Here is a 12,085-nt window from a genome sequence, read left to right as displayed (position 1 = left end):
GTGTGTGTGTGCGTGTGTGTGTGTGTGTGTGTGTGTGTGTGTGTGTGTGTGTGTGTGGGTGGGTGGGTGGGTGGGTGGTTGGGTGTGTGTGTATGTATGTATGTGTGTATGTGTGTGTGTGTGTGTGGGTGGGTGGTTGGGTGTGTGTGTATGTATGTATGTGTGTATGTGTGTGTGTGTGTGTGTGTGTGTGTGTGTGTGTGTGCGTGTGTGTGTGTGTGTGTGTGTGTGTGTGCGTGTGTGTGTGTGTGTGTGTGTGTGTGTGTGTGAGTGTGTGTGTGTGTGTGTGTGTGCATCTGTTCTATGAGTCTGTTCTATGTTCACGTTCTCTGAGTGAGTTGTCTTTGCAGTCATCTCACAGATCTAGTTTCAGCTGTCAGATATGAGTGCTGCTTCAAGGGCTGAGAGGAACATCCTGGGGGAACACTTTCATGCAAAGGCAAAAAGTGTCTCACCCCCGGGCAGGTAATAGACTCGAGGTGTGTGGATGACTCACCCCTCTTCTCTTCTCTTCTCTTCTCTTCTCTTCTCTTCTCTTCTCTTCTCTTCTCTTCTCTTCTCTTCTCTTCTCTTCTCTTCTCTTTACTTCCTCTTCTCCTCTGGTATCGTCTCCTCTTCTCTCCTCTTCTTTCTTCTCCTCTCCTCTCATCCCCCGATCTCTTCTCTCCTCTCCTCCTCTCCTCTGTTCACAGACGCACTACGAGGATGGAGAGTACATCATCAGGCAGGGGGCCAGAGGAGACACCTTCTTCATCATCAGTAAGGGAAAGGTGAGATCGTCATTTGAGTCGTGAACATTACAAATGGACTGTGCTTAATGAATAATTGTCCTCATCAGAACAGGAAAGGAAAAGATGACTCACTTGTACCCTCATCATTGTCATTATCATTAACACCTCTCAAGCAAGCACCTTCGTGCCACTCACACATGCACCTCTTTTTCACACTATCAAACACTATCAGGACCAAACCGCAGACCATGTTATCCTGGATTGCCCGGTGTACCACCCACCCAACGGGATGCATGGTCTGTCGGTATTAGATGACGAGACGATGACGTGGCTTCTGGAGGGGTGTCCAGAAATATAGCCCGGGTGAGCCCCTCAACCAGGTCTCGGGGTGGTAAAAGGGTAGCCCCTCGGCCCCGAGCCTGGTGGAGTGGAGAGGAAACAACAACCCATACGCCAAAGAAGAACACTATCATACAGAGCAATGGTGAAATACCATTCTACTCTTAGCAACATCAATTAGGCACTAGTTTCATCATGATTGTTGATCGTAAACATCAGATATAATGTCCGATTTAATCATCATCATCATCATCATCATTGTTTTGTAAGACAAGCTCCCTACAGTGGGACTTGTGCAGTACTGAAAGGAAGTACTGAGGGCACTGGAGAAGCAGGCCATGCACCAGATATATGACACCTTATGTCCTAGCAGGAACCAAATAAGGTCAAATATCCTTACCAATCAAATTATCAAGATGTATCTGTTTGAAACCAGATAGGGGACCAGATCTCTCTCTCTCTCTCTCTCTCTCTCTCTCTCTCTCTCTCTCTCTCTCTCTCTCTCTCTCTCTCTCTCTCTCTCTCTCTCTATATATATATATATATTTCATGTAAATGAACAAAAGAGAAATAGAATAACAAAAATCCAGTAGAAATACAAAATTCCAATAAACCTTCCACCCACCCCTCCCCCCTCTCTCCCCTTCCCAATCTCCCTTTACCCCAACAGTCCCCCACCTCCCCCTCCTCCCACAAATGTCCCTCCCGCCAAAAACCTCCAACCCACCCGCCCAATCACAGCCCCCCGCTGGCTTTTCTAATGGTTTGATCAGCCAACCGTACAGTAACAGATACTGTAGGTCAATAGTGGCCAGGTCACTCTTGAGGAAGAGATTGTATCTGAATGAGAATAACCTGGATCGAAAACGGTTCGATAAAAAAAACTGTCAGAGACTGATATATATAAATTATATATATATATATATGTGTGGTTTCTCTCCACGTCCTTCCCCTGCCCTTCTTCTAATCATTGCTCTGTCTCTCAGATTTATGAATTATGATGTCCTTCCGGTGGACGTGATGTCATACCTGAATAGAACCTGCTAATGAATTAAGGCTGCGTTCGTAAATTCGCTCCGAGAGCGCCGGAGTGCATGCTGGGTTCAACGTCATACCCAAGTACCAAGTAATTTGATTGGACAAGAGGCATTCCGTGAGTGCTGATCGAGATTTCCAGAGTGAATTCATGAACGCAGCCTTAAGAGAAACCCTTAATGAAGCCTAACGTCCAGAACCCTGTAGCTTCTCTCCCTCCAGTGTTTACGTACGGCCTTCGCTCAGTTGTCATGCAGGTAGTGAGGTGGTGAGCATCGTCCAAGATGTCATAGAAGTCAACGATTCGACATTCACTAAGATTTCCATCAGTTTCATTCTGCAGGCTGGCTTTTCTAATGGTTTGATCAGCCAACTGTACAGTAACAGATACTGCCGGTCAATAGAGGCCAGGTCACTCTTGAGGGAAGAGATTGTATCTGAATGAGAATAACCTGGATCGAAAACGGTTCGATAAAAAAAAACTGTCAGAGACTGATCTCCCACAGCTTTCCATTAAACACACAACACACATTATGACAGTGACTTCAACCATGCTTTGATAGTTCAACAATTGAATCGAATAATAATATAGCCATTAAGCTGATGCTTTTATCCAAAGCGACGTTTTTCCAGTATACATGGTCCCGGCGGAAATCGGACCCACAATCTAAGCGTTGTTAGCACCATGCTCTACCAACTGAGCCACAGAGGACCATATAAACACATGTGTCACTGGAGAAGACCATAGAGAGAGAGAGGGTTTGAATACCTAAGATTGGGGCGCTTAGGTGGCGTAGCGGACTAAGCGTTGACCACGTAACCGCAGGGTTCCCGGTTCGATCCCGGCCGTGGACATATCCTGCATGTCGTCCCTTCTCTCTTTCTCACCCATCCTTCCTGTCATATCTCTACTATCTCTATCACAATAATAAAAAATATATATATATAATAACTTGAATACGTAACATGGCATACGTCCCTCTCCTCCCCTACAGGTGAATGTGACCATGGAGGACCTACCTAGCGGAGGAGAGGCTGTCTACCTCCACAGCCTGGGGAAGGGAGACTGGTTTGGGGAGAAGGCCCTGCAAGGGTAAGACTGTCTACTAAACCCTCCACCTATCTACCTGGCTCTCTCTCCTTTCTCCCTTGAGCATGTTTTAACACAAGCTTAGTGTTATTGTCTTAATGTCGTTCTGTCTTGTCTGTGTGGGATGGTTTTGTATTGTGTTTGTAGTCGCTGTTGCTTAAGTAACAACTCATCGGGATATGTGAAAGAAGGAAAGGTAAAACGGCCACACAAGTAACCAACCACAGCCCACCCGATTATTAGCCGTAGCTGTTACTACATAGCTACATTTCAGTTCCGAAAACTCCGAACTAAAGACATTTGATGGGTGGTAAGTGTGGGCAATAAGCTGCAAGCAATAAGCTGTTTGCTTGTGGTTAGTAACTTTACTAACCAATCCCTTTACATCAGTAAGAGTCAAGAAGAGCAGATAAGAGGGAATTAAGGTTGTAAACTTTTGGATTGGGATGCTAAGGGAGGCTGGTGTTGGTAGAGTAGAGGCTGTACACGTGTTTGATACCATTCCTCAATCCAATCCATGTGCCCATTACACTGAACACCAGAGATTAACTATAGAACCCACAACCTCTCTGTATGAACCACAAACAGCACCAAAAGAACCATAACACACAACTCTATAGGGCTCATAAGATTACCCACAATCCATCAGGTTGGCCCACAACTCCAGAGATACTTTTTGGTACAATAGATCAATGCCTTTCAGAAGCATGCTTTTTTTCCATTATCTGATGGCTGTATTGATGACAGACAGGGAGAGGGGGAATTAGAATAGTCTTAAGCACAACAATAGGTAAATCAACACAACTGTCATCTTTGTTGGTGGGTCGGCTATCTGCAAAAGGAGCACGACACATGTGAATGAACAATATGTGATGTAGCTAGCGCCATCTTGTGGTGAGAGATGCCAACTCCCTTAATGCTCAGTTTTGACCTGCATTAAGAAAGACGATCAATGCATCTCAGTCTCTTGGTGGATCGTCATAAGTAACACAGCAAATATTGGCAATGCGAGCAATGACTAATTGACAAGAATGTATACATGAGACCAGCACAGTTGTTTTTACACGATCGTCTGCTAAACACACAGTGCTAAATTGAAATGGTAACCATGTCATGACTCTCATCCACGGTACAGACTATAGGTATGTGTAAGTAACTTGTTGGAAATATATCACGAATATACTTCTGAGTTTCAAGACTATTTATATAACACTTAAGCAGCCGTGAGTAAACAGATGTTTATATCTATGCACTCGATCAGATTCCAGGACCCTCCTTTCATGACTTTTCCTAGATATGTGCGTTCTACATTTTCAAAATCACATCAGGATAAGCTAGTATAAAGCTATTTTGCAGTTTTTCTGTGTAGGAAGCAGGCTAATTTACAAGCGGCCAACTAGTGATCGTTGTGTGTAAATAGCAGCTTAGCATTGAAAAAGAGAGGGTCATTTGAGTAGATAAAAAGGCACAGCTGTTCTAGAGTTAAACCAAAGTACAGTTTACAAAAGACAGCTGCTGCTGGTGGTGCTGGAATAATGAGAGCTGCTTGCTGGGCTGGTGGAGAAGGGCAGTCCCCTTCGCCCACTCACTATTTGTCAACACTAATATGTAAATACAGTTTCAAATAATGGCCCTATCACATTCACTGCAGCCTGGCCCAGGTGTGAAGAAAGGGCACTCACATATGATGTCACTCTGGGCTAAAGTTCTTCCAGGTTAAAGGTCAGGGAAGATTCACAGGAAGTCATCCTAAGATGACCATATAAGGACAGTCACTTCCTGAGGCAAAACATATGGCTCGAAGACAAAAGATGTGTTATGTCATAAAAAAAAACCTCTTGCTAGCAGAGTCAAAAGGCAGATAATACAGGCCCATACTATATATAGTTCATGCATGTGTGTGTTTAAGTAAATAATACTACATATGTAAACAGATGGTCATAACCCTGTCCATTATGTGTGTGTTGCTAAAAAAACATGCATGATGATAGATCACAGACCATTAAGATGTATGTGAGGCATGTCAAGCGTGTGTCAAGCGTGTGGGCTGTATGTAGTGCCAGAGAGGGCAGACATGGGGCACATGAGTAAATCATCATCAATGCCTCTCTGAAAAGACTCAAAAGAATCATATTCATTGATTTCTAATTCCTCTGGTTGTATTAACAATATTTGTTGGACTGGCTCATAGATTATAATAGGATTTCTTGGAAATTCTCTAGGAGTATCTCTCTGTGTGGTATCTCTCTCTCTCTCTCTGCGTCTCATCTCGCATAGAAAATATATAGACTTGCAATGGAATTTGGCCTTGGAGGCTACCCCTTTCCATAGATTCTGATGCGTTATGTCTTATTAAGTAGCCTTGAGAACCGATGGTTCTTGAGCCTAATGGCCCATAGGGCAGGAGCCTATCTCCTGTTTCTGTAGTGTGAGGCGGCTTGATGAACAAGTACACCCCCTGGACATGACGCTGGTATGTCACAGGGTCTTACCCCCAACCCCCAACCCTTAATGCTGAGTGCCAAGCAGGGAGGCATCGGGTATCATTTTTATAGTCTTTGGTACGACTCGGCCGGGATCGAACTGACAACCTTGGTGGACACTCTAACCGCAAGGACACTCGCTCTGCGTTGTGTACTGGATATAAATGATGTGTCACTACGGGAAAGGAGAGAGGCCCCTACAGTATTGCACAATTCCAACAATAGTCAACCTTTAAAAAAACACAAGAAGGGAAGGAGCTGGTTTACATAAATAAAGGCTATGTACACTATCCACTGTACTATACTGTACAGATAGACGACTAGGGTTGTCATATTGCACATAGTGTTATTGCACATTTATTTAAAGTGTCACAGTTTGCAGGCTTGAAATGTACATATTTGTGCCTCAGCACTACACCTGATTTTTTCTGTCCAGCAGCTGCCATCAATCCGTCCAGACTGTCCAGGGCCCAGAACCTAGGTCTTTGCTGTGTTCAGGGCCTGGACGGCCCTGTGGTAGAAGCTGAGCTTCAGTCTGTTTGTCCTTGCGGCCATGGTCCTGAACCGCCTTTTCGAGGGCAGCCGGGTAAAGTGTTCGTACCCAGGGTGGGTTGGGTCCCTGGAGATCTTGGAGGCCTTCCTGAGCCAGCGTGTGTTGTACAGCTCTTCCAGAGAGGGGAGGGGGGCGCCGGTGATCTTCTGGGCTGTTCTCACGACTCTCTGTAGCGCATTTCTCTCCGCGGTTGTGCAGCTGGAGAACCAGTTGCAGATGCCGTAGGTGAGGGTGCTCTCCACTGCGCCGCGGTAGAAGGTCACCAGTATCTCCTGCTTGCTGTGGTCCTTCCTGAGGACTCTCAGGATGTATAGCCGCTGTTGTGCCTTCTTGATGGTGGCTTTTGTGTTGTCCTTCCAGGACAGGTCATCCTGCATGTGCACCCCCAGGAATCTGAGGGTTGAGACTCTCTCCACGCTCTCTCCGTCGATGAGCAGAGGCTGGATCTCGGACTTTTTCCTCCTGAAGTCTACGATGATTTCCTGGGTCTTTGACTTGTTCAGCAGCAGGTTGTTAACCTTGCACAGCTTGCTCAGTTGCTCTACCTCATCCCTGTACGCCGCCTCGTCCCCCCCCGAGATGCATCCCACCACGGTGGTGTCGTCTGCAAACTTTACGATGGAGTTGCTGGGGTGGACGGGGGTGAAGTCGTAGGTGTAGAGGTTGTAGAGGATGGGGCTTAGCACGCAGCCCTGGGGGGACCCAGTGCTGAGTCTGAGGGCTGTGGAGGTGTGGGGGCCCACCGCACCCTCTGGGGGCGGTCGGTCAGGAAGTCCTTGATCCATGCACATATAGAGTGTGATAGACCCAGGTCTAGTAGTTTGGTCACTAGCCTGTCTGGAAGGATGGTGTTGAAGGTGGAGCTGAAGTCCACAAAGAGCAGTCTCGCGTAGCTGTTTCCCCTCTCCAGGTGGGATAGAGTGGCGTGGAGAGTCGTCGCGATGGCGTCCTCTGTGGACCTGTGGGCTCTGTAGGCGAACTGGTATGGATCCAGGTTGGGCGGGAGGCGTGTGAGTATGTGGGCCCGGACTAGTTTCTCGAAGCACTTCATGATGATTGGTGTGAGTGCCACCGGGCGGTAGTCGTTTAGGCAGCTCACTGTGCTTTTCTTCGGGACTGGGATGATAGTTGAGGTTTTCAGGCAGGGTGGGATGGTGGCCTGGGACAGGGACTGGTTGAACACAACTTCTCTGTATTTTAATAAAGGGAGGGGTTGGGGACGCAGGGAGATACCAGCAACAATCACATTGTTTACCTACTCTGTCATCAACATCTTAAACAAGTTGAAGTTTTCCTCTGCTACTGACTGTAACCCCATCACACACACACACACACACACACACACACACACACACACACACACACACACATACACACACACACACACACACACACACACAGACACACACACACACACACACACACACACACACACACACACACACACACAGACATCAGGAGGAGGCCTGCAACCCTTGTTTTTTTAATTAGGAATTAAACATGAGTGTTTGTGCATATGAAACCTGATAGCTCCCTCACACTCTGAAGACGCTGCCTTTGATCTGGCCTTAAACATGATTTACAAATCAAGGTCTGTTCTCTCAGCAATGAGTGTGTGTGTGTGTGTGTGTGTGTGTGTGTGTGTGTGTGTGTGTGTGTGTGTGTCTGTGTGTGTCTGTGTGTGGTGGGGTTACAGTCAGTAGCAGAGGAAAACGTCAACTTGTTTAAGATGTTGATGACAGAGTAGGTACACAATGTGATTGTTGCTGGTATCTCCCTGCATCCCCAACCCCTCCCTTTATTTCCCCATAACTCCCATAACCCCGTGCGCTGGAAATCAGATCAACAGCTAATCACCTGATCAATTCAAACCCTGGAAATGAACACCACTGGGTCTCTGCTAGACAGCTGAAAAGGATATTTCAGACACATGCAACTCTGCTGTGTGTGTGTGTGTGTGTGTGTGTGTGTGTGTGTGTGTGTGTGTGTGCGTGTGTGTGCGTGTGTGTGTGTGTGTGTGTGTGTGTGTGCACATTTGCATTGTGTGTGTGCATGCATGCACATGTGTGTGTGTGTGTGGTTATGTTATGAAAGGTTTGATAGGGAAAGCAGTTGTTTAACAGCAGTGTGTGGACATATGTACATCAATCTGGTCAGTATGAACACCAGGACACTATAATGAGCTACAATGTTTCTTCTGATTCCTAAGCAGAGAGAACAGGTAATAGACCCCCTTTAGGGATCCCCTAAGTAGAAGTAAGCATTAACCGAATATAACCCTAACCCTAACGAGTGTGCATTAACAGCCAATATCGACACACTTCTTCTGTGCAGTGTTGACGACTGCAGGTCATTGTTACATACTCCATAACACCATTCCCAGATTTTCACCCACAGAGATGTGCGTTGTTTTGTCTGTTGAATCACCCATAGTTCATAAATAATCCAAATGCTGCCCAGTTGGCGTTTAATATTGTGTCACAGGTGTGCAACAGACAAAAACTAACCGCGCTGATGTGATACAACGGTTGTATTGTCCAAATGAAAAACGCTGGAGCTCTGTAGCTTTTACAATGTTCTATTGACATTATTTTTGAATAGTTGTTGGTTAGTCACATAGTCACGTTGGTTGGAATGAACAGTTTATTGGACGTGTTTTCAACCCATGATAAACAATGGAACGTTGGATGATGACCATCAAATGACAACCATATGGGTAGGGTCAAGGTTTCAGCTCGTTATCTGATTAGAGATATTAGAGACTGTTTATGTATGTGTGTGTGTGTGTGTGTGTGTGTGTGTGTGTGTCTGTGTGTGTGTCTGTGTTTTGAGAGGCAGGTGCGTCTGCCAAAACAACACTGGGAGTTGACAGTGGCAGTATGAGGAGTGGTGCACTGTTTGGCACACAGTCACAATTCACTTAGCAGGTGTTAACGATGACATGTACTAGGATGTACCACTCAGGGACTGGATTTAGTACACTTAATACCCTCCCACCTGCTTCAGTCTAAATATCCCCCAATGCCCACGCCCTATTAAGGCATGAGGAGGACAGATAACATGACAAAGAATTATCACCTCAACAAACTGTGACGTGAGGGAGTGTGGTTAGCAACAAGAGAGTGTCAGTTGATTCCGTTGTCAAAAGTCTGGATGGACAATCAAGTTCCCCCAAATCTTGAAAAGAGATTGTTTTTGGACTACTTACCTTGAAAAAAGTCTTGTTTTTGGACTACTTACCGAACATAGAGTATTCTCTGTCTTGGCAAAGATAATATAGTGAACTTTTGTTGTTAAGAATAAGTATAGAGTGTATTGTTACCGTTCTAGTACAGATCAGGCTTGTGTTGGCTTGTGTCCGCTCAGCTGGATGGAGAGTTAGTGTTTAGGGACTGGAGGAGGATGGACTCCTGGGACTCTGACTCCTGCAGTTGGGGAGACAGCTCAGAGGAATCCTCAGAAGAAGAGGATATTGATGATGTCACCGACCGTATACAGTAACGCTGGCCATCTTTCATTAACCGTTGTGATGTGAACTAGAACCTGGCTGTCATTTGTGTTTATACCTTCTGCCGGTATAAAATCATCATCAAAAAGGTCTTGATTCTCTTAAGAGAAACATGATGATGTTTGAAATGATGGTCAAATGCAACTATGCTATAGTGTGTTTCCAAAGTTTGAAATGTGTATGTACTGCACAGTGTTATAATGATAGTACAGTACATACTGTTTGTATGCATTTTTAAAATGTTGTCATTTGTGCACTCTACAGGGAGGACGTCAGGACAGCCAACGTCATCGCTGCAGAAGCTGTCACCTGCCTGGTCATCGACAGAGAGTGAGTTTGAATCGTTTTTTATTCAAAGTCAGTGGGTCATACGGAGCCCCCCTGGGGTCACATGGTAGAAAAAAAGTATTTGATGTGTGAATCCGTTCCCTCGATTTAGTAATTTGTTCCCTCGGTTTAGTAATTCGTTAGGGTTAGGGTTAGGGTTAGGGTTAGGCCCTACGAGCCAGAACAATCGCAAGGATTCTAACCCTAACCCTAATCCTTGCGATCGTTCTGGCTCGTAGGGACTAACCCTAACCCTAACCCTAACAAATTACTAAACCGAGGGAACAAATTACTAAACCGAGGGAACGGATTCACACATCCCAAATTTTTTTCGACCATATGACCCCAGGGGGGCTCCGTAGAGTCACATCTCAATGAGAGATGCAATTATTATGGTCTTTCACTGTCCCAGAATGTATCTCACCTCACATTGCCGAGTGAATATTTGACCACATTGTGGTAATACATTGCCATGATATGTTAAGAACAGAGGGATGACTATTTAATACCTTATATCACCCATTACCTCTATGTATAAGCGTGCCATCTAGTTTACCTCAACGTGGAAAACGTTGGCCCCGTTTTAGAAAAAGAAGCTACTTCTTTGACTTGATGAAGTAGTTCTATAAATCCCCCAGAAAAGTTCTTAAATGTTGTTTAACGTAACAAAGTGGAAGAGAATGTCTCCAGTGAAATACATTGAATAATTTTTTCCCTAAGAAAATCTCATTCAAGTTGTTCTTTCTTCCCCTGTCTGTACTTGTAGCTCATTCAAGCACCTGATTGGAGGGTTACAAGACATGGCCAAGATAGGCCAAGAAGACGCAGAGGCGAAGGCCAAGTAAGTCGGAGCTAGAGATACACACATACTGTGTATTGTACACTACTCTATTGTCCTCTACTCTAGTTTGCTCCTCTAGCTGTGTGGCAACAAATCGTGAGCTTAGAATGATAAGGTTCTATCTCCGTTTAGGGTAGTTCAGAGATATTGAGCGTCAAAGTTTTTACATTCCATTATGTTTTGTGAGATGGAACCTTTGTATTTTATTAATTACTAACTCAAAAATGTCAACATTTTAAAAATAACACCACACAGGCATTAATAAACACCTAATGGATCAGATTATGTAAAAAAACCTACATTTTGACAAAAAAAACCGTATAATTCTAACGTCACGAAATGCGAACAAGAATAGTGTCGTGCTCTGTACTGGTTTTTGTTTGTATCAGCATTTGCCGACCAGGTGATGCAGACCAGGAAGTAACGGTTGTGTCTCTACTCCAATTCCCAGAGGAACGGAACAGATGTTTTTACTGTAACCATGGAAACAGGGCCGTGGCACCAGACACTGGGCACCTATGCAAAAGGGGCACCTTGATGTCAGTGGTGTGTTGGCCCAAAAGATGCCAGCTGAAGAGAGAGAGAGAGGGGGGGGGGATTTCCAGTGTTCGTCTAGACTCAAGAGAGAACGGGAGAGAAAAGGTGGTTGTTCATGCAGTCAGGACACACATACAGTGGTGACAATCCTAGACATCGACAGAGAGGGAGGGAGGGAGGGAGGGAGGGAGAGAAGGATTAGAGGAGTGTGACATGTCTCTGACAGTCGTGGCTGAGCACCTCTGTCATCATGGCTGCCGCTATCCTCATAGTTACTGTACTTCAGCAGAGACCCAGAAAGAGAAAGGTACTTGTGTCAGAGAGGGCTGTGTGGTCTGTCTCAGTGCTTTGATGTTTCTGTGAGCCAGACTGTTTTAACAGGTCAGTTAGCTGGTCAGTAAGGGAGACACTTGAAAAGAGAGAGAGAGAGAGAGAGAGAGAGAGAGAGAGAGAGAGAGAGAGAGAGAGAGAGAGAGAGAGAGACATTTTTATCTTCGGGCTAATACTGATATTATTCACATCTGAGGAAAAAGGCTTCCCAATTTGGTAACATTACACTTCTACCATTTCTAGCAGTGTTGCGACTTAATATCACCAAATTGGCTTAAAAGCGATTTGAGTTGCATTTCATGTACGAAAGG

General features: G+C 45.2%; 1 protein-coding gene across 2 annotated transcripts in view; it reads left to right on the top strand.

Annotated features, from left to right (window-relative positions):
• The window catches only part of LOC308174168 (cGMP-dependent protein kinase 1), a gene marked incomplete at both ends in the record, with an annotated part of 94,729 nt that overhangs the window by 71,130 nt on the left and 11,514 nt on the right, over nt 1-12,085 (top strand). For both annotated transcript variants that reach the window (XM_080549239.1, XM_080549238.1), the window contains 4 exons: nt 693-770; nt 3,101-3,198; nt 10,004-10,069; nt 10,833-10,907. In XM_080549239.1, the coding sequence (XP_080405365.1) occupies nt 693-770; nt 3,101-3,198; nt 10,004-10,069; nt 10,833-10,907 (317 nt within the window). The remainder of the gene's footprint in view (nt 1-692; nt 771-3,100; nt 3,199-10,003; nt 10,070-10,832; nt 10,908-12,085) is intronic.

This window comes from Nansenia antarctica, assembly GCF_963989245.1.
Source record: "Nansenia antarctica genome assembly, chromosome: 19".
NCBI classification, from domain to species: Eukaryota; Metazoa; Chordata; class Actinopteri; order Argentiniformes; family Microstomatidae; genus Nansenia; species Nansenia antarctica.
The sequence above is the reverse complement of the archived record's forward strand: the minus strand, read 5'-3'. Positions and strand labels throughout refer to the sequence as shown.